The sequence below is a fragment of the Rhinopithecus roxellana genome, chromosome 20 (genome assembly GCF_007565055.1).
Source record: "Rhinopithecus roxellana isolate Shanxi Qingling chromosome 20, ASM756505v1, whole genome shotgun sequence".
In the NCBI taxonomy this organism is placed as follows: domain Eukaryota; kingdom Metazoa; phylum Chordata; class Mammalia; order Primates; family Cercopithecidae; genus Rhinopithecus; species Rhinopithecus roxellana.
Genome location: NC_044568.1, coordinates 71,490,214 through 71,516,158, shown reverse-complemented (window position 1 = coordinate 71,516,158; position 25,945 = coordinate 71,490,214). Strand labels below are relative to the sequence as shown.

The window sequence follows — 25,945 nt, the reverse complement described above, 5'->3', positions numbered from 1 at the left end:
AATACAGAAGCAGCAACTTTCCTACCTGACATGTGCAACTGGGAGTTGGTGAATTGCTAAAATTGGTTAAGTCAGAAAGCCATAAAAACAAGATACACATGCCCTGAGCATTTTGTAAAACACAAGCCCGTTGTCGTTCACCAGCCAGTGGGCCGCTGACCAGAGCCATTTCTTGACTGGGGTCTTTTCTTTGGAATTCAAGTTGGTTTTTCTCTCCAATCAGAAACTCCTCACAAGGAGGTCACATAGAAGTGGACTGAGAAGTCACAGAGGTGGACTGAGCTCACACACAGGTCATGGAGAGGTGGACTGAGGTCACACAGAGGTCACGGAGAAGTGGACTGAGAGGTCACAGACAGGAGGACTTAGAGGTCACAGGTCATGGAAAGGTGGATTGAGGTCACATAGAGGTCACGAAAAGGTGGACTGATGTCACAGGTGGACTGAGGTCACACAGGTCACGAAAAGGTGGACTGAGGTCACAGAGGTGGACTGAGGTCACACAGGTCATCTAGAGGTGGATTGAGGTCACACAGAGGTCATGGAAAGGTGGACTCAGGTCACGGAGAGGTGGACTGAGGTCACACAGAGGTCATCTAGAGGTGGATTGAGGTCACACAGTTCATGGAGAGGTGGACTGAGGTCCCACAGAGGTCATGGGGAGGTGGACTGAGAGGTCATAGAGGTCACGGAGAGGTGGACTGAGTTCACAGGTCATGGGGAGGTGGACTGAGAGGTCACACAGAGGTCACCTAGAGATAGATTGAGGTCGCAGTTCACAGAGAGGTGGATTGAGAGGTCACAGAGGTCATGGGGAGGTGGACTGAGGTCCCATAGAGATCATGTAGAGGTGGATTGAGGTCACACAGAGGTCACGGGGAGGTGGACTGAGAGGTCACACAGAGATCACGGGGAGGTGGACTGAGAGGTCATGGAAAGGTAGACTGAGAGGTCATGGGAAGGAGGACTGAGAGCTTCTGCTCTGAGGGCCCAAAGTAGGAGGACTGCATAGAGCTGGGGCAGTGGAGAGAAGGGTGGCTGTCTGAGGGGACCGCAGGACAGTGGCTTTTCCAGGAATGAGACATCAGCTTGTGCCAGGCCAGTCATCAAGGCAGGAGGGCACAGCACGTTTTCTGTACCCAGCAGTTGTCCCTTGGAATTTGAAGTGTGGTCAGGAGAGTAGTAGGATGTGCAGAGTCACCATTTGTTTGTCACCGTGTCCTCCCACTGTCCTACACGGGCTTGAGAGGGCTGGGGTGGATGTTTGGCCAGGCCCCACCTGGCCTGGCTCAGCGCCTCTCCGTGTACTGGCCCTTCCGTCCTTCTGTTGACTCACAGGCCTCAGCGTTCCTTCAAAACTCTTTTCCCAGGGCCACCACTGTACGCTATAAAGGGCGGAACCTGCGGATCAAAGCGCCCATGTGCCGGGCCCTGAAGAAGCTCTGCGATCCGGATGGTAGGTGGATGGGCACTCCCAGGACCAGAGGCGGTGCCCGTGGCGTCCCATTCAGTGGCGGGCAGGCTGAGCTACAGCGTTGCTGCCACAGCTGCTTTGTGTCTGACCCTGCTTAATCCCGGGGCTGCACATGGACCACTCTTGAACTTGAAATGCTCCCAACATCCACTCAGTCAAGTTGAGCTCAGAGCCATGGCAGCAGTCAGCAGAGTGGTTGGTGGTTGTCAGGATCGAGTCTCCTATGACCTCTCTGGACCAGTCTGTGGCCTTTGCAAACCCCTGAGCAGCCACACTGGAGTTTCTTCGCTGGGGTTTCTCTGCTGTCCTTGCCTCTGTTTGCAAGGTCATCTGCTCACAGCTGATTTCACTGGTTTTTCTGGCCAAGCGCTTGGTTTTCTACCTTAAGGTTGGTCTGCACTAAACTTTCATGGTTCCTCTCCATTGCAGGCTTGAGTGATGAAGAGGACCAGAAGCCAGTGCGCCTGCCTCTGAAAGTCCCTATAGAGCTACAGCCACGAAACAACCATGCCTGGGCCCGCGTGCAGAGCCTTGCCCAGAACCCGCGCCTCAGGTACCATGGCCTTTGTCATGCAGAGGGGTCCCAACTGCTTGAGCAGAACTGGAAGCAGTGTGTGTGTTTCCCTCAAAGAACTTGCAGGAGAAACAGGTCCACCCCCATGCTCTGTCATCACACAAGGACACGGCAGTCTGGAGGTGACTGGAGTCCAGGGAGCACTGGGCTGCACTCCTGTACTTGGGCAGGGATGGTGGAGGGGATGTCGCAGTGAGAAGGGGAACTGCAGAGCCTTCCTCTCGTCCCCCAATAAGGCCTATACTGTTCCTCTCCCACCCACTTCTTGGAGACTCGTGGCTTGTGTATGCACAAGGTGCCACTGTGGAAATGAACCCTTTTCCATTTGTACGTTATAAAAAATTGAGGTGCCGGGTTGCGGAGGCTCACGCTTATAATCCCAGCACTTTGGGAGGCCGAGGTGGGTGGATCATGGGGTCAGGAGTTTGAGACCAGCCTGGCCAAGATGGTAAAACCCCGTCTCTACTAAAAATACAAAAAAAATTAGATGGGCGCAGTGGTGGGCACCTGTAATCCCAGCTACTCGGGAGGCAGAGGCAGGAGAACCACTTGAACGCGGGAAGCAGAGGCTGCAGTGAGCCAAGATTGAGCCCCTGCGCTCCAGCCCGGGCTTCTTTTTTTTTTTTTTTTTTTTTGAGATGGAGTCCTGCTCTGTGGTCTAGACTGGAGTGCAAATTGCACAATCTCAGCTCACTGCAACCTCTGTCTCCCAGGTTCAACTGATTCTCCTGCATCAGCCTTCCGAGTAGCTGGGATTACAGGTGCCCGCCACCACACCTGGCTAATTTTTGTAGTAGAGACGGGGTTTCACCATGTTGGCCAGGCTGGTCTCGAACTCCTGACCTCAGGTGATCCACCCACCTCGGCCTCCCAAAGTGTTGGGATTACAGGCATGAGCCACCATGCCTGGCAAATTTAGCCATTTTTAAGTGTACAGTTCAGTGACATTTAACACAGTCACAGTGTTCTGCGGCCACCACCTCTGTCCAGCTCCAGAACATTTTCGTACACTAGAAGAGGCCCCTGTGCGCCTTAGCACTCACTCTTCGATGCTCACCTTCCCACGGCCGCTGGCACCTCCCAGTCCGCTTTGTGTCTCAGTGGACTTGCCTACTCTGGACATTTCATAGAAATAGAACCACACGCAGAGGCCTCTGGGCCTGGCCTCTTTCACTGGGCGTGATGCTTTTGAGATTCACCCATCATAGCGTGCCAGTACTTCGCTCCTTCCACTTGTGTACTTGCCCCTCAGAATGTATTAACGCTGTCCATGCCCGCCCGCCCTTGAAGCCAGAAGGAGCTCGTAGACTAGGCAGAGGCTGTGCGCCAGCACCCACATCCTGGCGGAGACCTTTTGCTGGCAAAGATGTTTCCTTAAGCTCCGTGTGAATCTCTGGCCATCACAGCTGGAAAGGCTGGTTTTTAGCCACAGGAGCCAAGGGCCCTGCGGATGCCCGCTCCTGGGTGCCTCTCCGGAGGTCCCTTGTCTCTTGGCGCCCTCTTGCTGTAAGCAGCCTCGGGGCTCTTCAGATGGTTCCCTTCCTGTTCTACGAGCCTCACTTCCTCCTGTCTCTCATCTCTGTAGGATGATCGTGGAGCTGCATCGAAAGGTCTCCAGCCTCATCGAGTTCTTGAAGCAGAAGTGGGCGCTCCATGAGGTGCGAGTTGTATCCTTTTCCAGCTAAAGCAAACCCTCCAGGCTGCACTGCCTCTGCTGCCCGGAGACGGACCACGCCTCCCCGTGCCTGTCATCGTCATGGTCCCCATGGGCAGAACAACTGTGCTGTGACATGGTGTACATCTGGAACCATAACCTGGAGCTCCTTATTCCATGGGTGTGAAGCCCCCTCTATGGCCTTGCAGTGCTAGAACTCAGTCACAGCCAGCCCTGCATCATGTCAGTGGCCTGTGTCTGGCCCACGGGGTGTGGCCAGAGCGTTCCTGCCAGCAGGTTGAGCAAAACGACCAAGGGTCAGCCCAGCCTTCTTCACGTCCATGGCTGGCTCCCAGCCCTGCCCACTCCACACATAGGCATGGTGCATGTCAGATGTGAATTTCCTTAAGGTACTAAGTGCCCAGGTCAGCACTGTTGGGTAGTGGTGTGAGGAAAGCCCTGGGTCGGGGGCATGATTTATACCCTGGGGGATGCCAGTGGGGAGCATGGCTCGTGTCTGTAGCCATGTGCCTGGTAAGCATCCGGAGCTCAGTGCCAGCCAGCATGGGCCTTCCTTGACGGGCACTCAGCGGAAGACACTCGAGGAGCGGCAGCTGCAGGATTCATGCTCTGCACTGACGCAGGAGAAGGTGACACTGCACTTGTTCCCAGGCGAGAACTGCACACTGACGCCGCTGCCGGGCGTGGCCCGCGTGGTGCACTCCAAGGCCTTCTGCACAGTGCACTGGCAGGAGGGTGGCCGGTGCAAGCAGAGTGCCAAGGACGCCCATGTACTGCCCCCAGCCCAGATCCTGGGCATCCAGAGTGGGCAAGGCACCGCCCGGGGCCAGGTGAAATGCCCGCGGGGTGGAGCTGAGGGCAAGGGTGTGGGGCGGCCCCCTCCTGTGGCTGATGCCTCTCAGAGCTCTGGAGAGAGTTCCCCCGAAAGCGCCCCTGGGGAGGGGGCCACCCTAAGCTTGAGCAGCCCGGACGCTCCCGACAGGCCTCCTCCCAGGCACCAGGACACCGGGCCATGTCTTGAGAAGACTCCTGCAGAAGGCAGGGACAGTCCCACCCGGGAGCCAGGGGCCTTGCCGTGTGCCTGTGGCCAGCTCCCAGACCTGGAGGACGAGCTCTCGCTCCTAGACCCCCTGCCCCGATACCTGAAGTCCTGTCAGGACCTCATTGTCCCCGAGCAGTGCCGCTGTGCGGACACACGGCCTGGGAGCGAGCAGCCCCCTCCGGGTGGGGTGACCTCCCCAGAGGTGCTGGCTCCTGTCAGCAAGGAGGCTGCTGACCTTGCTCCCACTGGCCCGTCCCCAAGGCCCGGCCCCGGGCTCCTGCTGGATGTTTGCACTAAAGACTTGGCAGATGCACCCGCAGAGGAGCTCCAAGAGAAGGGGAGCCCCGTGGAGCCTCCGCCGCCTCAGGGACAGCCTGCCGCCAGGCCCCCAAAGGAGGTCCCCGCCAGCCGGCTGGCTCAGCAGCTCCGTGAGGAGGGCTGGAACCTGCAGACCTCCGAAAGCCTCACGCTGGCCGAAGTCTACCTCATGATGGGCAAGCCCAGCAAGCTGCAGCTAGAGTATGACTGGTTGGGGCCCGGCCGCCAGGACCCCCGCCCCGGCTCCCCGCCCACCTCCCTCCACAAGCAGCGCCTCCTCAGCTGCCTCCTGAAGCTCATTTCCACCGAGGTCAACCCCAAGCTGGTGAGTGGGTTGGAGCCCAGCCCCTCTTGTGGCCCAAGGGGAGCCAGGCCCAGCCTTGGAGGGCTCCCTGCTAGGTAGCTAGGGCCAGCATGGGTGGGGTCCAGATGAGAGAGACAGGGTCCTGTGGCAGGGGACCAGGAACCCGCAGGACCTCAAGGAACGGGGAGAGGCCGGGACCCAGATGATTCGGAAGACAGAGGCTCTCCACAGACCACGTTGCTCTCCCTTGCGGAGGGATCCTCGGGCTCTTGATGAGTGTTTCCACTTATGTGCACGGCTCCAGAAGTGCAGTGATGAGTGGTCTGGGTGCTCTTTTCTGTGTGGGGCGTGGGAGAAGACGGCCAACAGGCATGCAGTACCTTGTGAGCCTCCTTGTGTTCCTGGGAGTCTGCCAACCCCAAGCATGCAGCTGAAGGGACAACTTGCCTAAGACTGAGGGTGACAGAGTGAGGCCTGGAGCCGAGCTAGCCTTCTGGCTTATCTAATCACTGTTAACAGGTTTCCACTGAGGGAATGATGGATGTAGTTCTTGCTCTGGAAAGACCATCCCAGCTGCTGTGCAGATGTGGCAAAGTCAGAGGCTGTCACAGAAGAGCAGGGATGTGGTGCCGCAGCAGAACAGTGGAGCTGGGGACCAGACAGGACAGTCCCTGCAGTGTGTGGGTGGTGCCTGAGCCTGGGGAAGGGTCCCTTACCACAGGGAGGCCAGTTGGTGGAGCCGACAGCACACCCAGGAGTAATCCTACCCTACACCCCCAAGTCCAATAGGATCTCCGGCTCCTAGAGGGCAAGGTCCACGGCAGGCCCGTCCTGAAATGGCATGTTTAGGGGCTGGCAAGCTGCCGGACATGAGTGAGGGGCTCAAAGGATGGGCTGGGGCAGGAGCTGCAGGTCACTGTGGACCCCTTAGCACTGTTTCATGGTCAGAATGTGTGTGAGGCTCACATGTCCCAGTGCTGGGGGGACTTGGGACTCGGGCCCTCATGAGCCCCCACACACCTGCTGCTCCACACAGGCCACCTTACAGCTTCTAAGTGATGCTCACTTCTGCCTGCATTCCCCATGCCTCCTGCTGGTTTTCCGCTCCCGCCCCCGCCAGCCCGTGCAGGGCTTGCCCCGGAGAGTTGGTTCATGAACAGGTGGCAGGAATGTGCAGATGTGCCTGGGGAGCATCACGGGGGCTGGGGAAAAGAAAGTTCTTGCAGGCGAGGTGGTGACTGAGCCCGAACCTGAGGCCAAGCCTGAGGGTGAACGTGGCTCGGGGGTAGCGTGGTGGGGGGACACCAGGCTGGGTAAGTGGTGACCAGAAAGACAGTGCCTTTAGAAGGCTTTTCAGGTTTGGCTTTTGGTGGGCTCATGGGAGGGGCTGAGGAGAGACATAGCGCCTGTGTTTGGGTGCCCCAGGGACGGGGCCAGGGTAGGCTCCTGAGAGTGCAGGCAGCAGTTCTGGGACACAGAGCAGGTAGGAATCCCACGTAGAAAGGCATTCCCATCCCCCAGGAGCTAGTTAGGGAGGCTGACTCTGGGTGGGCCTGGCAGACTGGACAGACCGCCAGGTGCAGCACCTGGCCCTGGGCTGTCTCTTGCCTGGTGGAGCTGTGACAAGCGCCCTTCAAAAGGCCCAAGCCCCAGAGATGAGGAGATGCTGGAGGCTGCTGAGCTGCTGTCGCAGGTGGAAGGAGCAGCATAGGAAGGGTCATGCGGTGGGAGGGGTCCTGGGGAAAGGCCGGGGTATGGGGACTAGGGCTGAAGGCTCTGGGTGAGCAGACGGGCAGGGCTGTGCTGAGAGCACGGGGTGGAGGGCTTCTTAGTCCACAGGGAGGTTGCCCCAGGTAGAATGTGTGGGGTGTTCAGGAGAGTGAGGAGGAGGAGGAGAGCCGAGAGGCTGGGGGTACTGGCCGAGTCTTCTCAGCGGTGGTGGCATTTCTGTGGTGAGCCAGGCGGGGACCCCAGGACTTGGCAGCAGGCTCTGCGGGCTGTGGCATGGGCCTGCAGATCCCCTGGGGTTGGGCTTTGTGGGCCTGCATACCCCCCAAAGTTGGGCTTCATTCCTGCAGAGTGCTCTTCAGCTGTGCTTATATCTGATTCTAGAAAGTTGACCTGTATTTCCTTCCTCTGACTCACAAGCAGAGAGGCTGCTGCAGTCTTGTGCTGACTTTTTAATATAGCTTTGAGTTCTTGACACTTAACACTTGCCATCCGGCACCTCTTCCCGCAGCTGATGCTGGCACTTGGGGCTGGTCCCCTCCCTCCCGCCTCCGCCGTAGCACGTGGAAAGGTATTTGTGAGGAAGGGAGTGGTTTTTATTACTTACCTGACCAGTGACTTTTAAAACTGGCAAGCTGCCGAGCGACTCTGGGGACACTGAGGCTGGGTGTCTCTGGCCCTGGCTTTTGCCGTCATGACACTGTGCTCTCTGAGCTCCATGACGATCTCGCCTCCTACTCCAGGGCACGCAGCAGCCGTTTCTCATGTGCTGAGTTTGGGTGTTGTTTGGCCCGTTTCCGTCCCAGGCTCTGGAAGCAAACACCGTCTCCACAGCCTCGGTGAGGCCCATGCAGGAGGAGCAGTCAGTGACGCCCCCAGGGAAGGTGGTGACCGTCAGCTCTCGCAGCCCCCGCTGCCCTCGGAACCAGGCTTCCCTCCGCAGCAGCAAGACCTTCCCGCCTAGCTCGGCACCCTGCTCCTCAGGTGAGGCTGTGGCAGCCACATTCCCTGTGCCTGGGCTGCCCTGATGGCATCCTCTCAGGCTTCAGGGGCCATGCCGAAGCTGAGGGCACAGGTGTGCCTGAGGCCTGACCCCACTGTCCAGCTTGCCACAATCCAGCTGACACGGTGAAGGTATAGAATCACTGCCTCCTCATGGGGAGGGCGACGCCAGGGCTTGCCATGAAGGACTTGTGGGGTCCTGGGGTGTAGAAGCTGGCAAGAAGCTGGCCTTTGCCAGGCTGGTCACTTTGGGGTCTGCTTTATGGTACCAGCAAAAGCCTCACTAATGTGCTGAGTTGGTTCAAAGTCCCTGAGAAGGTTGTTATTTTTCTGTTTTTCTTTACATGTAAAACCTCAGAATAGAGAATCCTTCAGTTAGGGGAGGTGCCAACAGGTTAACACAAGTCCCGGAAAGAATGATGAAACAATCTGCCAGTCCACAGTGTACCCCGTCCCAGCTGCATATAGGAAGTAATTTAAATTCAGGGGTCATAAATTGTGTTCCTGGTACATAAAACTCCAAGACAAGCATGACCAGTTTCCTGAGGCATCAGTTTCACTCGCTTTCAACCCATAGTATATTTATAATAAAGCAGATTATCATGGTTAGGATGGTAAATTTTTAAGTGTGAAAATGGTGAGTTTTAGACTGGGCATAGTGGCTCACACCTGTAATCCCAGCACTTTGGGAGGCCGAGGCGGGTGGATCACCTGAAGTTAGGAGTTCCAGACCAGCCTGGCCAACATGGTGAAACCCCGTCTCTAGTAAAAATACAAAAAATTAGCCGGATGTGGTGGCAGGCGCCTGTAATCCCAGCTACTCAGGAGGCTGAGGCAGGAGAATCACTTGAACCCGGAAGGTGGAGGTTGCAGTAAGCCAAAATAGACCTATTGCACTCTAGCTCAGGCGACAGAGTGAGACTCTTTCTCAAAAAAAAAAAAAAGGTGAGTTTTAAAGATAAAATAAGGCCCAGAGCAGTGACTCATGCCTATAATCCCAGCACCTTGGGAGACCAAGGCAAGAGGATCACTTGAAGCCAGGCTGGGCAACATAGCAAGACCTCATCTCTACAAAATATGAAAATAAAAAAAGTAGTTGAACATCGTGGCTCATACCTGTGGTTCTAGCTATTTGGGAGGCTGAGGTGGGAGGATCACTTGAACCCAGGAGTTCAAGGCCGCACTGAGCCGTGATTGTGCCACTGTACTCCAGCCTGGGTGACGGGGGGGCCAGGCTAGGGGTCCTGTGAGAGGGGGCCAGTCCCTACTGTGAATGAATTTTATTTTATTTTTTTTGAGATGGAGTCTCGTTCTATCGCCCAGGCTGGAGTGCAGTGGTGTGATCTCAGCTCACTGCAAGCTCCATGTTCTGGGTTCATGTGATGCTCCTGCCTCAGCCACCCAAGTAGTTGGGATTACAGGCATGTGCCACCACGCTTGGCTAATTTCTGTTTTTAGGAGAGACAGGGTTTCACTCTGTGGCCAGGCTGGCCTGCCGTGAATGCTCAGGGTGGTTTACAGCAGCACGGACAATGATGAAAACATCTAGTAGGGTCCCACAGTACTAACTCTCTCATATTTCCTGTTCTTTTACCTCTGGGTCTGTTTTCTAAAAACTAGAGATTTAGACCAGGAAGCAGCCAGCTATAGGCCTGCAGCCCAGATCCAGCCCACTGCTTACTGTTTATAAATAAAGTTGTATTGGCACACAGCCACACTCACTTGTTCACATGTTGTCTGTAGTTGCTGTTGTGCTACAGTGCACGGCTGAGTTGCCCCAGAGACTGTATGATCCACGGAGTGGACATTGGTTATTTGACCCTTCACCAAGAAAGTTGACTGACTAGAGACCCTGAAGGCTCTTCTAGCCCTAGAACATCTTTGGTGTCTTATCTGCCCTTACTCCTGAGCACGGAGCGAAATGGTGGAGTGCTTTTGTCCTATCCAGGAGACCAGTGGTCTACTCAAAATGGGAACAAGAATTTCAGTGAGAAGGATAGAAAATCAGTCTTTCTATGGGACTGAGATAGGTCTCTCCTTTCAAGACAACCAAACGGGTTGCCGAGAGAATGTCTTTCTGACTTTCTCACCAACAGAATTTTGCGACCCTGGACCTGTTGCTAGGTGAATGCCATCACATTGCTTCTCTCCTCTCCTCTACCAGGTTTGAGAAACCCTCCGAGACCCCTCTTGGTGCCTGGTCCCTCCAGCACAGGAAGCAGTGACTCAGATGGCGGCCTTTTTGCTGTCCCGACAACCTTGCCACCCAACAGCCGACATGGGAAGCTTTTCTCTCCCAGTAAAGAAGCAGAGCTGACTTTCCGCCAGCATCTGAACTCCATCAGCGTGAGTGTGTGGGGCCGGGCCGCCCATGTGCGAGCGTCCCTGTGGTGTGGAGAGCGCACCTTCAGGTGCCGGACGCTGCTCCCTTACAGATGCAGTCGGATTTCTTCCTGCCAAAGCCCCGGAAGCTGCGGAACCGGCACCTGCGGAAGCCACTGGTGGTCCAGGTCAGGGTCTTGTCAAATCTGAACATGTGGCCTCATGTCTGGGCCAACCGGGACACAGGGCTTCTTCCTTTTCTCACATTTTCATGGTGTAAAATGGGGAAATCCTTGCCCCTTGCTTCCCTCTTGTGAGTAGGGTAAAAATGCAAGTAATAACAGTGAACTTAATGGTACCCAGAAGTAAAGGTAATCTTTCAACAATATAGAAATCCGCTTGCAAAAAAAGACAGTTATAGGGATTCAAGTCCAAACAATGTCCAGATTGGGATGTATTCGTGGACTCTCAGCACCTGTTTATAAACATTTAGTCCGTGGAGCAGTTGCCAGGGCATGTGGGTCCACCGGAGCCCAGGCCTCTCATGAGCTCCCCGGAGTCCCTGAGGATGCCGTATGCAAGCCTGGGGGGCAGCCAGGGACTCAGGCACCTCAGAAGAAGAGCTTGGCATTCTGAAGCATAGAAATACAGAAAGTGAGGTGGGAAGTCTGAGATAATGATGGCGTTAGAAATTTATGGATGTGTGTTATTTTGGATTAATGCACAGGTTTCCTTTTGTTAGACTCTTAGAAATCTCTTTCTCCCTTGAGATTAGTGTATTTACAAATGAGAGATTGCATGAACGGTCTTAGGAAGAAAGATGCCTGCTAAATCTTAGGTGTTCTTTGTTCAGACTAAGACCAGGGTTGAAAACTATGGCCCAGGGCCGCTTCCAGCCTGACTGTTGTTTTGTTTAATTTAAAACAGCTTTATAGATAGAGAATTCACATATCGTAATGTTTGCCCATTTAAACCTTATGACTCAGTGGTCACAAGGTGTACGACCATCGCCATGGTCTAATCCCAGAACGTTACCACCCAGAAAGGAAGCCCTGCCCCTGTGAACTCACGTTGCTTCTCCCGCCAGCCCTCGGCAACCACAAATCCACTTTCTGTCTCTATGGATTTGTCTGTTCTGGGCATTTCCTATAAATGGGATCGTACAATGTGTGTTCTTTTCCACATCATATTTTTGTAAATAAAGTTTTACTGGCACACAGCCATGATTATTCATTTCTGTACTATCTACTGTTTTCCACGTGGGCACGGTTAAGTATGGCCCCAAAACCTAAAGTATTTCCTACCTGGCCCTTTACGGAAAAAGTGTGTCAATCTCTGCTATGAAAAGTGTAGCCTTTGGAGTGAAAGTTCACGCTACAAGGCTGCAGCATACCGCTGTCTCTAGTAGCACCTCCTCTCTAGTCTCTCCGACGCCAGTGTCCTGGGGCATTTCAAAGGGGCGGGGAACTGCAGCGGCACCCCCAGAGGCCGAAGCACCTCAGACACTTGTAGGTGGAGAGACACTTCTGTTCATGTTCTATGTTGATCGCTAGCAGTTTCAGTGATGAACACGGTTTCTCAGATGGTAGTCCTTGTCACTCAAACCTGCTGTAGCACATTCGGCCTAATTATTCACACACAAAAGCCCTGTGAAGGAGCACTTCATGCCCTTTGGTGCCTGTGTGTTACAAGCAGTGACTTTATTTTCCTTACCCCATGTGTGAGGAAGCCCAGAATTGGGGGTGTCACTCATAAAAGTCCATGTCCAGTGGTTATAAACAGGTTTATATGACTAGTTGCATTCTAGTCAAATCCAGAAGAAAGTTCTGGATTAAAAGTGGATCAGGCCGGGCGCGGTGGCTCACACCTGTAATCCCAGCACTTTGGGAGGCCGAAGCGGGTGGATCACCTGAGGTCAGGAGTTCAGGACTAGCCTGGCCAACATGGTGAAACCCCGTCTCTACTACAAATACAAAAATTAGCTGGGCGTGGTGGTGAGTGCCTGTAATCCCAGCTACTTGGGAGGCTGCAGCAGGAGAATCACTTGAACCTGGGAGGCAGAGATTTCTGTGAGTCAAGATTGCACCACTGCATTCTAGCCTGGGTGACAGAGCAAGACTCCACCTCAAAAAAAAAGTGGATCACTGTGACATTCCTCCAGTTTTCCCTGGGAAAGCTTTGATTACCTGGGTTTGTTTCAGAGAGAACCTAACTGAGGCTTGGGGTGCACAGGTCCTAACTGTCTGGGACGGTCCCAGGCACCCTGTGCCATCGGCTCTGGAAGAAGAGCCCCACCTGGCTATGCTGGGCACCCTCTTATTTGGGACATTCCTTTGTAACTGGGAGTGATTTTTTGGCGTGGGAGTTTGATCACCTTGATTGTTTACCATTTTCCCACAGAGAACGCTGCTCCCTAGACCGTCGGAAAACCAGTCCCACAACGTTTGTTCCTTCTCCATCCTGTCTAACTCTTCTGTCACTGGTAAGGACCCTGAGCTTTCTTGGGGTAGCTTGTCCCTCCTCCTCACATGAGGGCCCTGGCTTTGGAAACAATGGGTGCTTATTTCCATGGCTTATTTTCAGGCATTCCTTTGTTCATTCTACCGACAAATACCTAGTGTGCCCTATGTGCTGGGCCGCAGGCTGCGGTGGCGGGCGAGGCGGCTAGTCCAAAGGGTGTCCTTCGTCTGTGGCCTCAGATGGCCTTGTGTGAGGCGCTTGGCTTGGTTCGAGTTGCGTCTCTTGTCTGCTCTGTATACGTAACGTCTTGTCAGCCGTTTTATGTAGTGGATGTGTTCTTGGGGTGTATGGATTATGCTTCCACCAGTCTGTACATTCAGTGGGGGCCTTGGCTCCTTGCAGTAGATCTTACACAGGAAGAAACCTCTAGTGAAGCACATACTGTGACTTCCCTTTTCTACCAGTGTTGACTTCCACATCTCTCCCTGACTTACCGCAAGACACTTACAGCTTTTTCTCCTGCCTACTTGTCAGTTTTCAACTGTGGAAAGCCTGGCAAGATAAAACCAAATTGCAGTGGCAGCATCTTAGTCCAGAATCTGATGCTCTGACTGGCCCGGGGCCTGTACCTCAGCTCAGGGGCTTGTCACCCTTAAAGAGCCATTTCCACAGGATGACAGTGGTGATCGCAGCCTTCCAGTAGCTCCTGGGAGGCACAGTGGTGGGTGCCAGAGCTTGTGTCACGTTGGGGGCCTGTGTGACCTCTGACTCCTCACATTAGCATTTGGAATGTTCAGTGGCTTCCAGCTTGGCTCGGCTCCCACACTCCCAACAGTGGCTGTAAAGGAAGCCCCCTGCGGCCCCATCCTGCTGTGAGGGCACGGTGGGCGGGCTCGACATGTCTGCTTTTGCCCTCGCCCTCGCAGGGAGAGGTTCGTTCCGGCCCATCCAGTCTTCTCTGACCAAAGCAGCTCTGTCTCGGCCGATCGTGCCCAAGGTCCTTCCACCCCAGGCCACGAGTCACCTGGCCAGTAAGTCTGTACCTGCATGGCCACAGCCACTGAGTGAGCCTCTGAGGGATGTTTTTGTGACCAGATTTTTTGAATGTCTTCTTCTCCAAATCATAATGTCTCATTACCCTTCACCGAGAACATCTAAGCCCTTGGCTCTTGCATTGACATGAGGTGTGAGGGAGAAGCTGTTCCCCGAGCCCTCTTGGGACATCTCATGGGTTGTCAGTAGAGCAGAGAAGTGCAGCGTCCTTTTTGTTGCCAGGTGCTATCGACTTAGCAGCTACGAGTGCCGGCATCCTCTCTGGGAACCCCCTCCCTGCCTTGGACCCCGAGGGCTTGTCTGGCATCTCTCCACTGTCTTCAGACGAGGTGGCGGGTGCCATCTCGGGGCAGGACTCCACTGGAACTCACCAGGATGGAGACGCCCTCCCCGCTGTGGGGGTGAGTATGCTTAGAAGGGCTTTTCGGCATTACCACCAACTTCTGGTGTGGACATGAAAGCCATGGGGCTGAGATCACCCTGGACTCCAGCTCTGCCTTTGGAGGAGAGTCTCCGGACCAGGGGTGCCATGGTGTGAGCAAGCTCTGTGTAGTACAAAGCAGGAGAGGCGTGGAGAGCCACTGAAGAAAAGTTGGGGACAGGCTTGCCATGTGGCACTGGAGAACCCCGAGCTGAGACGGTGTGGAAACATAGCTCTATCTGAGAGTGACTGTAACCAAGCTGGCAGCAGCGAGCCCACAACACTGCTCGGACCCACTGAGCATCCCTTTCATCTGGGAAGATAGCAGCCTGCATGGCCTTGGCCATTGCTCCTTTATGAGGCTCCAAGCACCTGGCTTCTCTGGCCTCCCATGGCCACTTCAGAGCTGCCCCAAGGAGGGTGAGGTGGGCTGATGCTGTTAAGACTCCAGGGAGCCCAGCCCTGCCTGCTACAAGGTTGACTTCCTCATAGGACTTTACTTGACTCTTGGAAGCAACAAAAACTTGCAAGTACAGGACCCACACCTGAAAGTAGCCTTTCAGTGCTTTCAACCTTAGACTCCTGTCCGTTTACTGTCCCTCTGTTGTTAGGAGGCCAGGGGGAAGGAACACCTCTTTTTCCGGAACTCTGTCGCGGGCGAGGGTATGGGTGGCATCTGGTGCACCCTGCAGCTGCTCATGGGCGTGCTGTTCCTGCAGGGCTCCGACCCGTTCGTCAGCATCCCTTCGAGGCCTGAGCAGGAACCAGTGGCAGACGGTTTCCAGGTAGAGTGTGCTCTTGGGCTGCTGGGCAGAGCAGCTGCCCCAGGACTCCCTCCAGTGCCGTGAGCTGCCACCTGCAGTCATGCAGTGGCCTGGCTTCTCTCCTGGATTGTGCAGTGGCTTTGCTGTTCTTCTGCCTGCTGGGCCAACTGCCCAGGGTGGATAAACGAATACAACTGTCCGCCACCTCAGACTTCCATGCTCCCCTCTCCGAGGCAGGCTGTTTCAGACCCAGCTCTGGAAGAACTCAGCTTTCTGGGAGGAGGAGGCTGTCAGCTAGTAACTCCCCCAGCCCGCACTCTCTTTCTGGCAGCAGTCAAAGCAGGTCCAGGTCACTGCAACCTGACCTTCTGACTCTGCCATACTGAGTGTTTTTGGGAGAAATAAATTCCCCGAGTGTGTTCCTGAGTTGGAGGGAGGAGGTGACTGCAGCGCTCGTCACCCTATTGATTTGCCCACAAGCTAGGAGACTAAGCTGGTGTTTGTTTCCTCCCTTGTCATGGGTTCTGGTAGACCTGGTTGTGTCTGAAAAATACCTGTCTCCCAGCAGGGCTCGCCTGTTCTGTCCTTATCTGAGCTGCCTAAGGCCCCTCTCCAGAATGGCGTCTCCACACCGCTGTCCTCGTCAGAGAGCTCCAGCACCCGGCTGTCTCCACCAGATGTCTCTGCTCTGCTCGACATCTCCCTGCCCGGCCCGCCTGAGGATGCGCTGTCCCAGGGCGAGCCTGCCACACACATTAGCGACTCCATCATTGAAATCGCCATCAGCTCCGGTCAGTACGGTAAGGGCCAGGCGGCCTCACAGCCCTTCCTGTCATGAGGTGTTGATCTCCTGCCCCAGTGTCTGCCACACTTCCTAGGATATTCCAGTTTTGTGATTTTTACGAATTGAAAACCTGCCACCTACAAGGTGCTGTCTGGCTCCGGCAGGGACGTTGCAGGTGGATAAGGTACCTGTGGGACCTGAGGCAGCTGATGGCCTGGTAGGCTTGCTCCTGACCTTCAGGCGAGACAGTGGGATGGCCCCCAGGCGCTCTTCAGCCTGGGGATCACACAGTATTTTCCTAGTTGATCTTGAACCTGAGCAGGCAGCCTGCGGGTCTTGCACAGCTTATGAAGCAGATGGACTGGCCCTGTGGGCTTTGGTCTCACCTGCTCTCTGGGACAAAGCTCCTGGGAGCAGTGGTTTGTTGCTCACTGGTGTGACGCAGCCTGTGGGTTCAGAGAGTTGTGAGTTCAGTGTGTCAGCATGTAGCCTTGGGCAGATCACCAACTTGTTGAACCTCCCTTTCCTAAGCAGTAAGTAGAGAATAAGGTACAGCTCCCAGGGCTGCTGTGGGTGCCATGTGGTGACTCACGTGGAATCCGTGGTGGCCACTGCTGTCACCTTTGCTCTGTGCTGCGCCCTTCCGCCCTGCAGAGCTGTTCTGCAGATGCTGTGCACCTTAACTGCAGAGCCACGTCATCTATCTGGTTCAGCAGGGCAGAGCCCTGTGGCCCTGCTGCCTTCTCCGCGGTAGACTGGAGGAGCGAGTTGTCGTTCACCGCCCACAGCAAGGCATTTCTGATCTGGGGTCTTGGTTGGCAGGTGAAGGGGTCCCTCTTTCTCCAGCAAAACTGAACGGCAGTGACAGTTCCAAGAGCCTTCCCTCCCCGTCCAGCAGCCCCCAGCCACACTGGATCGCCTCTCCCACCCACGACCCCCAGTGGTACCCCAGTGATTCCACCGACTCCTCGCTCAGCAGCCTGTTTGGTGAGTGTATGGGCAGGGCTCCTGTCTCCTTTCCCAGAGCAGCAGGGGCTGGGGTCGGTGGGACGCTGGATTCTCATTCTACTCAAACTCCCACGAGGACTGTTGGCTTGTTCACTTCTCAAGTGTTTGTATTTTTCTGAGTTAATATTTTTGGGTGTAATTTACATGTGGGTGTACACATTTTTAGTGTACAGTTCACCAAGCTGTGGCAAGCATGTACAGCCTTGTAACCCACAACCCAATGGAGACCTAGAATCTTCTCGTGAGCCCAGATGCTGGGTTCTGTGTGCCTTCCCAGGCTGTTCAGGTACCTGGCTGCTCCCCACTAGGGTTCTCTCGAGGGCAGAAAAGGAAACTGGTATCTTGGCACTCTCTTGGCTCTTCTCTTTCTGTGGTCAGTAAGGTATTCAGAAGTGGGTGGTCCAGCTGCCACCTGGCACATTCTTGAATACAGATTGGAGAGTTCAGAGGACATGTTCATCATCCTACCCCACTGTCCGTTTGCCCACTGGGTAGCAAGTGTGGCAGGAAGGGGGTGTAATAGGCAAAGACACACCCTGCTGCTGTTGCCTGCCCAGAGAGAGCTCTGGTTAGGATATCTGGGGTCTTCGTGCCCACAGTTGTACGGGGCCAGGGCTTTTGGCTGGGCACATCAGGCATGGTGGGCACCGTGCCTGACAGCCCTGAACCGTTGGGCACTTTGGGTCTGGGAGGTGCTGGGAGGGACCCAGCACCCTGCAAGAGTTTCCTTTTGTCGCATGTAGCAGTGCAGATGTTTTGACAGTCACATGTGAATCATGAAAAACTGGAAACAGGGCAGGCATAGTGGCTCATGTCTGTAATCCCAGTACTTTGGGAGGGCGAAGTAGGAGGATTGCTTGAGGCCAGGAGTTTGAGACCAGCCTTGGTAGCATAGAGAGACCTCGTCTCTACAGAAAATTTTAAAATGAGCCAAGTGTGGTGGTGCATGCCTATAGTCCCGGCAACTTGGGAGGCTGAGGTGGGAGGATTGCTTGAGCCTCTGAATTCGAGGGTGCAGTGAGCCATGATCACCACTGCACTGTAGCCTGGGCAAGAGCGAGAGCCTGCCTTAAAAAACAATTAAAAGGCCGGGCACGGTGGCTCACGCCTGTAATGCCAGCCCTTTGGGAGGCTGAGGCAGGTGGATCGCAAGGTCAGGAGATCGAGACCATCCTGTGAATGGTGAAACCCTGTCTCTACTAAAAATACAAAAAATTAGCTGGGTGTGGAGATGGGCTCCTGTAGTCTCAGCTACGCGGGAGGCTGAGGCGGGAGAATGGCGTGAACCCAGGAAGCAGAGCTTGCAGTGAGCCAAGGTTGTGCCACTGCACTCCAGCGTGGGCGACAGAGTGAGACTCCATCTCAAAAAACAAAAAAAATTAAAGTTGGAAACAACCTGCATGAGACTAGTCACACAGAAGAAAGTATGGGAGTTGGGGATGGCAGTGAGAGTGAGAGACCGTGATGGGGGTAGGGGGTGGCAGTGAGAGTGGGAGACCGTGGGACTCATGGAAAAGGTGTACATCTGTATGCATGAAGGCGTGTTAAACGAGAAGAGCTCATCACGGCGTGTTGAATCTCTCGGAAGCTCTTTGCACAAGTCTGTGGATTGGGGCCAAGGCCGGGGCCGGGGCCGGAGCTGGGGTTGGGGCCGGGGCTTGGCCTGGCTGCCCCCAGCCTCAGGACCCTTCTGCTGGACTGGTCCAGACCAAACAGGGTTCAGGGTGTTTTCCTCTGGCCTTTTCTCTGCAGCAAGCTTCATCTCCCCAGAGAAGAGCCGCAAGATGTTGCCGACTCCCATTGGGACCAACAGTGGCACCTCCTTGCTTGGCCCCAGCTTGTTGGACGGAAACTCGCGGGACTCATTTGTGTCCAGGTCCCTAGCTGATGTCGCAGAGGTGAGTGCATTGACCTCACAGCTGCACCTGACCACCACCCCTCGTGCCAGGGGTTGCCAGCATTCTTCCTGCACACCTGTGGGTTAATAAGAGCTGTTTGCCAAGAGTGGAAGATCAGGAAACAGCACGTACACACTCGGATCCCTGACTACTGAGAATGGAGAGGTCTGGGGATGCTAGGCTGGCTCTCGTCCCCACATGCAGAATGACAGACTTAGTCACAGCTGAGCTCTGCAGGTCTCTGAACTGGGAGCCCTGGTCTGGCGTGTAGAGCAGGGTCTCTGAAGGCAGCCAGAGCCAAGTGGGGATGTCACCTGTCCTTCACCGGCTGTGAGATACTGAGGTGCAGGTACCATTGTGGAGGAGTAAGGGGTGGTTGCAGCAGTTGTGTTGTCGGTGCTCCCATCCTAACAGCAGGACCTTTGAGCAGTGTCTCTGTGTCACATTGAGCTGTGGTGCAGGGGAGCTGAGATGGGCTCTGCTGTCCTCATGCTTCCCCCACGCCCAGGGTAGTGATAGGAGGAGTCACTGGGGCAGGTTCTTGATGCAAAGGCGAAATGTGGTTTGTGACTGTCTTTTGGCCAGGTGCAGCGTCCCTCTTGCTGTTGGCCAGGCCATCTGGTTGTAACCCCCAAGGCCTCCACCACATGGTTTGCATGGCATTCGTGGGCAAGTCAGGCTTGCAGGGTGAAGACAGGCCCGTTTCACTGTGATGTAAGGTGCAGAGTGGCAGGTGTGTGAGCAATTGTGTGAGGGCTCTGTGGACAGAGAGGGAACTCCAGGTCCAGAAGATCACCTACATGGGCCCGTGTGAAAGTCCTGGAGCAGCATTCCCCAAATCTAGTCCCCACAATGTTGGGACATTGGTAGGTGTTCCTTGAGGATTTTGTAGGCAGATATTTGAGGGAAACCCTGGATCCAAAAAAGCTCAAAACACCTGTTTCTCACGGACACCTCCGCTACCCAGTATCCAAATGAGAATCGTGACTCTTGAGATGATGAACTCATGGGCAGGCTTTGGAGAATTCCAAGCCAAGCCGTGATATGATATGACTGAAAATTTTAGCCAAATAATACAAATAATACACATAGACACAATTAATAGAGTAGACCTCCATCTCACAGTGTATGGCATTTCTCAAACCTGTTTGGCCCCAGAATCATTATTCAGAGCACACCTTGGAGTCTGATGTTTCCCGAGAAGCTGGTCTCTGTCTCTTCCTGTGTTTGTGCGCTTGTTCCTAAGTGCTGGACTCTGTGGAGATGGGCCTTGTGTACGAGCCCTGAGGCAGCATGCCAGGACCTTGCTGCTGAAAGGACGGGCCACAGCCCAGTGACAGGAGCCCCTTGGAGTCAGAAATGTAGAGTGTTAGCCTCACCCCAGTCAGAATTTGCACCTTTAATAAAATCCTGGGCAACAGATGGCACATGGGAGTGAGTAGCAGAGAAAGGGTGCAGTTAGTATTTGTGAAACGCTGCCCGTTGCGAGTAATGCAAACACGTATTCATCTGCAGAAAGAGCAAGTCAGCGTTTAGCATGGAATTTTCCCTAGAGCCCTCCACTCAGAACGTGAGTGTGTTTGTCAGCAGATCGTCGTCCTCTGGAAGGATGGTCTGAGGCATTTGTGGATGAAAGGGCTAGTGTGAAGGGGAGGGGCGGGGGTAGAGCTGGGTGGCCCTGGGATGAAAGGGGTGGGAGCTGATGATGGACACACAGGGGAAGGAGAATTACTCTTTGCTCTGCTTTTGAAAACAAATGTTAATTTGTCTGACATTTCCCATAATAAAAGCATAAAATTTCATTTATGCCATAGCTCTACTCAGAATTTTCCAGACTTCTTGCATTCACGGTGTCACGCAGTTCATTAAGGAATATTTTCGCAGGGTCTACTGTGTGCAAACAATGGCCTCTGTCCTCATGAGGCTTCTACTCTAGAGCAGGATGCAGATGATAAGCGGTGAAAACGGCACATTCCACGTATTTGCTCATGGGACAAGATCCTGGTGCTGAGGCCCTCCCGTCCATCTCCTCAGCTCCATGCTGCCTCACACACTGTGTCATGGCCACCACCTTGGTTGTACTTTTCAGTCAAAGCCTTTTCCTGTCTCAGGGAACATGCCTGTTGCTTCTTTAAAAAGGAACGTTCTCCCCACATGTCCTCGTGTCTCTGACGGGAACATACTCCCCACGTGTCCTCAGGACCGATGGGAATGTGTCCTTACCCCATGTCCTTGGGACTCTGACGGGATCGTGCCCTCCACCCGTCCTCATGCCTGTGACGGGAACGTGCCCCCCCCGTCCTCATGTCTCTGACGGGAACTTCCCCCCCCTACTTGCCCTCATGTCTCTTGACAGGAACGTGCCCCTCACCTGTCCTCATGACTCTGTGGGTTTTACCCCACCTCCAGCTCAGGTCCCAGTCCCTGGAGCACCCTTTCTGGCGCCCTTCCCCCGGCACACTCCCTCCCCTCACTCTGCTTCTGTTTCCGTAGGCTGCCCCCAGTCCCTGTGTCTGCTGCGTACTTTCTGTTTACCTGTTGGGTGACTTCCCCATTAGGTCTCATGGCGGGCAGGGGAGACCAGCACCCTCATCCCAGCCATCAGATGTGCCAGGCACACCATAAGTTCTCTGCAAGCACTTTATCTAAAGATTGTGCGGGCAGGTAACAGGTGATTCTGAAATTCTGCACAGAGCCCTGGGCTGCCATCCATGGCTAGGTTCCTATGGTGGGAGTTGACAGGAGCTTCTCGTCCTGTGTAGGGACCCGCCCTCCACTGAAGGGCCAGCCAGTCGCAGTGACTTGCTCTTCCTGTCTCCTCTTCCTGCAGGTTGTGGATTCCCAGCTGGTATGCATGATGAACGAAAACAGCATTGATTACATTTCTCGGTTCAACGACCTGGCCCAAGAGTTGTCCATCGCTGAGCCTGGCCGCCGAGAAGCTCTGTTCGATGGTGGTGGAGGCGGCCCAGCTGTCAGTGACCTGTCCCAGTGACCACATGTCCTGGTGGCGGATAAAGCCCTCTTCGAGCTAGAGAAAAATAGATCAAGCCCAGCAGCCCCAGAAGATGGTCTGAACAGAGGCGTCTCTGCAGCCCAGACTGTGCAACAGGCAGGAACGTGGCCACAGAGCTGCTTCCCTACAAGCAGCAGGCAGCGGCATCCAAGGAGACTAGGGCGAATTCCTGGGAAGGCCAGCGTTAGAAATCACTGTGGTGCTAGAGCCGTTCTTCGCCACGCCCGTGTTAGGCTCTACATAGTGATCCCATTTCAGCCCGTCTCCGCCTCGGTCGTTGTGTTGGACATTCCGGTGGCATTTCCTTCTGAGACAAGGGAGTATGTGTGCCTTGGTGTGGTTGCTGTGCACTAGGAGCTGTGATCTCCCTCTCTGCAGGGAGCCCCCAGCCCCTGCTGCTTGCTTTCTGCCAAACCTGTGCCATTCATCAGCTGTGCCCTCTGTGGACTGTAACGGGCAGGACAGTTGGATGTGGCCTGGGCTCGTGCCGGTGGTGTCACACCCCAAGGCAGCGAGCGCGCGGATGCCGATCGCAGGGCTGCTGCAGAGTCCTGGGGACCTGGGCTGGTGCCTCCCCTCCCTAGAGGTTTTGTTTGGACTCTTACCAGGGAGTGGGGGCAGGAAGAGTCCTGTACTATGCAGGTTGTGTGGACTTTACATGGGACCCTGCTAAGCTGGTTGAAAATGTTTTTCTTGTGTTTTAAGGACTAGGAGACATGGAAGAGGAAGAACGAAGTCCCCTCTGTAGTTGGTTTCCTTCCTGTCCCTTTGCAAGCTTCCAGGTGATCTGAGGTGTCATTTCTCCCTCCTGGGTTGACCCTTAAGTGCTAATATGATCACAGCGAAGACTTTCCTGATAAGTTCTTAAATTCGATGTGTGACTGTTTGGCACTTGAGACAGATCTGCCTCTGCAGGAAAAGCGTCTCTTCACGGGCATTGGTGTGGGCATGCCAGACATGCGTGTGCAGTCCCTTGCATACCTTGGCCTTGAGACTTCGGTGTCTCCTTCCCATTTGGGACACCCAAGCGAGGGCCCAGACATCTGGATGTGGTCAGACCTCTCCAAATGTATGCCTTAGTGGTGGTCTCCCTTCTTGTGCCCTCTCGGGTGGCCAGCGTTCCTACTGCAGACGGCCCAACATCCAGTCTTTCCCCAGGACAGAGCTAACAAGGGCCCCTTTGCCTTCTCAGCCTCAGGAGTTCCAAGCACATGAGTCACCGTCCAGCTATATCCAGTGTGGCCTGGAGCTGCTACAGAGGTGTTGGGCAGGCCATACCTGTGCCACCATCTTTCCCCTCCTGCCTCATTTCATCCCCCGCGGCATCCGGGATTGATTGTGCTTTCCTAACCTACTTGGACCTACTCTCCCTCCTCCCCATTCCTCTTCCCCAACACGTAGAACGCAGCGGCCCTCAAGGCCAGCCCTAGCCCCTCCACTGCTTCTCTCCCCATCCACAGTGGAGAAGGTGAAAAGAGGAGGGAAAGGCCTTTGGTGTGGACAAGCAGGTGGATGCCCCCTGTCCTGCAGTGTCACCAGCCCACCACAGCCACTGTAGACCACAGGCAGGCCCTGCACTGCACCAATGGGAGGACGTAGAGAGGACAGTGGACTTCCAGGCAAGAGCTTCCTTCTTCTGTCTCACGAGTTTTTCTTAGAGCTCTTGCCTGAGCTGGCTTTCCTCCAGACCTTGGCATGAGATCTTAAGCAAACAGTTCCAAATCTCTTGGGGGTGAAAAAAGAAACGTCGTGCCCCTTGATGAGGAGAGAGACAGCAGTGTTTGAACCACAGAGCTTGTGTTTTGTGCTACATATATCAGCTTCTGAAATTAGCATCTCATTGAGCCAGAGAAGACAAGGAGATCTCCCTCTGTGTATCTGGCTTTGCTGCATCTTTAGAGGGTTAGGATACCAGGCTGAGTTCAGACCACTGCTAGCTTTCTCATACTCCCACAGGCTGGACCAGGGATGCCAAGTCCTAACAGCACTGAGCTGCGTCCGCTTTTGCCAGGGACAGGAGGGTTTGTGAACTGCTTGTCAGGGCACCTTTTACCCCCTGACAGCTAAGTGGGGTGAAGTTTTGGAGGTCAGGATCTGCTTTTGTAGGCTCTTTAGACAGCACCTACCGCTTGGTGCTCCAGCGTGGACTCGTGGGAGCAGCCGACTGCAGCCATTGCCATCCAGTGGGGAGATGGGTTAGGGAGGAGGACGGGCTGACTCGTCTCCTGTAATAAAGCTGACAGAGTTCTAGAGGATTCTGCCTCTCTATTAAACTAGACAGGTGATACGCATTTCCTTGCCACATTAAGGGAAAATGGTGTCATTTGTTCCAGGAAAACAATGGATGCATTTTCTCCTGGCCTAAATGAATATTTATGTGCAAACATAGGCAACTGTTAAAGGCTAGAATTTTCAAAAGATCCAAACAGAGACTTCCTGCATCTTTTGCCTTTCCAACAGAAGCAGTGATCGTCTCAGTGTGAGCCAGTGGCTTCCTTTGTGCATTTGAGCATGCTGTAATTAAGATGAGATCAGTTTCTTAGAAAAAGCTTTCCCGAATCCCTCTTTTGTTGTCTGGGATCTTTGCTGATTCGCCTTTTCTGGAGATTGGGACAGAGCATCTGTGGTCCAGGGCAGTTAGTCCTCTGGCCTTGATGGTGGTGTGGATGTGTGTGATGAGCGGGCACTGCGTGCCTCGGGATGCCTAGTTCGTGGCTTCCTGGCTGTTCTGTCCTTCTGTATCTTGTAGCTGTAGGGTGCCAGCTCAGGTGGGGGGTCTTGGCGGCGTTTCTGTGGTTGGCCTCCTTGCTTTGCCGTGCCTCCAGGTTCTGGGCATGAGAGGCCATGGCCTCGTTTCTGGTGGATAACCTCTTTAGTTTAATAGCATCTTTAATTAGATCACAGCATTGAATTCAAAATTTCTTCTGCAAAGAAAGTTGTGGGGCATAAGACACAGGGAACGAGGGAGGAGGAAGACAGTTGTGTTTTCTCTTTAAACCTTGAGCTCTAGCCGATGCATTGGTCAGGAAATTTGACACTTTGTGTTAAGAAAACAAGGAAAGAGGCCTGGCACAGTGGCTCACGCCTGTAATCCCAGCACTTTGGGAGGCTGAGGTGGTTGGATCACCTGAGGTCGGGAGTATGAGACCAGCCTGACCAACATGGAGAAACCCTGTCTCTACTAAAAATACAAAATTAGCTGGGCGTGGTGGCGCATGCCTGTAATCCCAGCTACTTAGGGAGGCTGAGGCAGGAGAATTGCTTGAACCCCGGAGGTGGAGGTTGTGGTGAATCGAGATCGCGCCGCTGCACTCCAGCCTGGGCAACAAGAGCGAAACTCGGTCTCAAGGAAAAAAAAAAGAAAGCAAGGAAAGAGTAATTTACAACCAAGGAAAGAAACCCACAGCACACCCTTCGCGGCTGTCAGCGCTCTCCTGACATCACGGTGGCTGCGTGTCCTTGGGGTGGGTGAGGTGTGGGGAGCCAAGCCCCTGGCCCTGCCTCCCGTGCCCCGCCCCGCTTCTCTCCCTTCTCGGTTAAGCCATAGCGAGGCCTCCGCTCGTTTCAGATGTGAATTTGTTTTATAGATTATAAATATGCATATACAGTGTATGTATAAAGCAGAATGCCTGCCTTTCCTGGTTATTTTTTGTACCATATTGTAAATTATATTATTTATTCTTTACCAATTTTGGGAATAAAAGGTGTTTTGGTTATTTAATATAATAAGAGCTGTTAAACTTCTGTTTAAATTTCCAGTTCAACTTGTAAATGTTTTTATTGTGCATAAATACATACTAATGTTGATCTAAGGCCTGTCGTTTGTGCCTGTTCTTCAGGGCCGCGCGCCTGTGCGGCCGTCCCTGGTGGGCAGGTGCGGCCCAGGTGAGGCCGGGCGATGGGCGCGCGGGCTCCCCCAGGCCGGGCTTCCTCCCCAGGGCGCGGCCGCCGCAGGGCCCGCCCAGCCCGCCGCCCAATGCGAGCTCCCAACTCCGCGAGCGGCGTCGCCTTCCCCAATCGGCTGCGGGCGCGGCGCCAGCCGTTCAAAGCCTAAGTAGTCGGGGGGTGGGCGTGAGGGACGGGGCAGTGCCCCGATAGGCTG

At 54.5% G+C, this 25,945-nt stretch overlaps 1 protein-coding gene across 11 annotated transcripts in view; it reads left to right on the top strand.

Annotated features, from left to right (window-relative positions):
* The window catches only part of CRAMP1 (cramped chromatin regulator homolog 1), a 65,102-nt gene extending 39,447 nt beyond the window's left edge, over nt 1–25,655 (top strand). For 4 of the 11 annotated variants that reach the window (XM_030924604.1, XM_030924596.1, XM_030924602.1 and 1 more), the window contains 15 exons: nt 1,371–1,456; nt 1,904–2,027; nt 3,634–3,715; nt 4,293–5,408; nt 7,922–8,099; nt 10,282–10,463; nt 10,553–10,627; nt 12,840–12,921; nt 13,826–13,930; nt 14,175–14,353; nt 15,093–15,158; nt 15,703–15,937; nt 16,744–16,908; nt 18,682–18,827; nt 21,658–25,655. In XM_030924604.1, coding sequence (XP_030780464.1) covers nt 1,371–1,456; nt 1,904–2,027; nt 3,634–3,715; nt 4,293–5,408; nt 7,922–8,099; nt 10,282–10,463; nt 10,553–10,627; nt 12,840–12,921; nt 13,826–13,930; nt 14,175–14,353; nt 15,093–15,158; nt 15,703–15,937; nt 16,744–16,908; nt 18,682–18,827; nt 21,658–21,822 — 2,986 coding nt within the window. In that variant the 3' untranslated portion in view covers nt 21,823–25,655. The remainder of the gene's footprint in view (nt 1–1,370; nt 1,457–1,903; nt 2,028–3,633; nt 3,716–4,292; nt 5,409–7,921; nt 8,100–10,281; nt 10,464–10,552; nt 10,628–12,839; nt 12,922–13,825; nt 13,931–14,174; nt 14,354–15,092; nt 15,159–15,702; nt 15,938–16,743; nt 16,909–18,681; nt 18,828–21,657) is intronic. The other 7 variants (XM_010387823.2, XM_030924597.1, XM_030924600.1 and 4 more) reach the window with 6 other exon arrangements.
* The last annotated feature ends 290 nt before the right edge of the window (nt 25,656–25,945 follow it).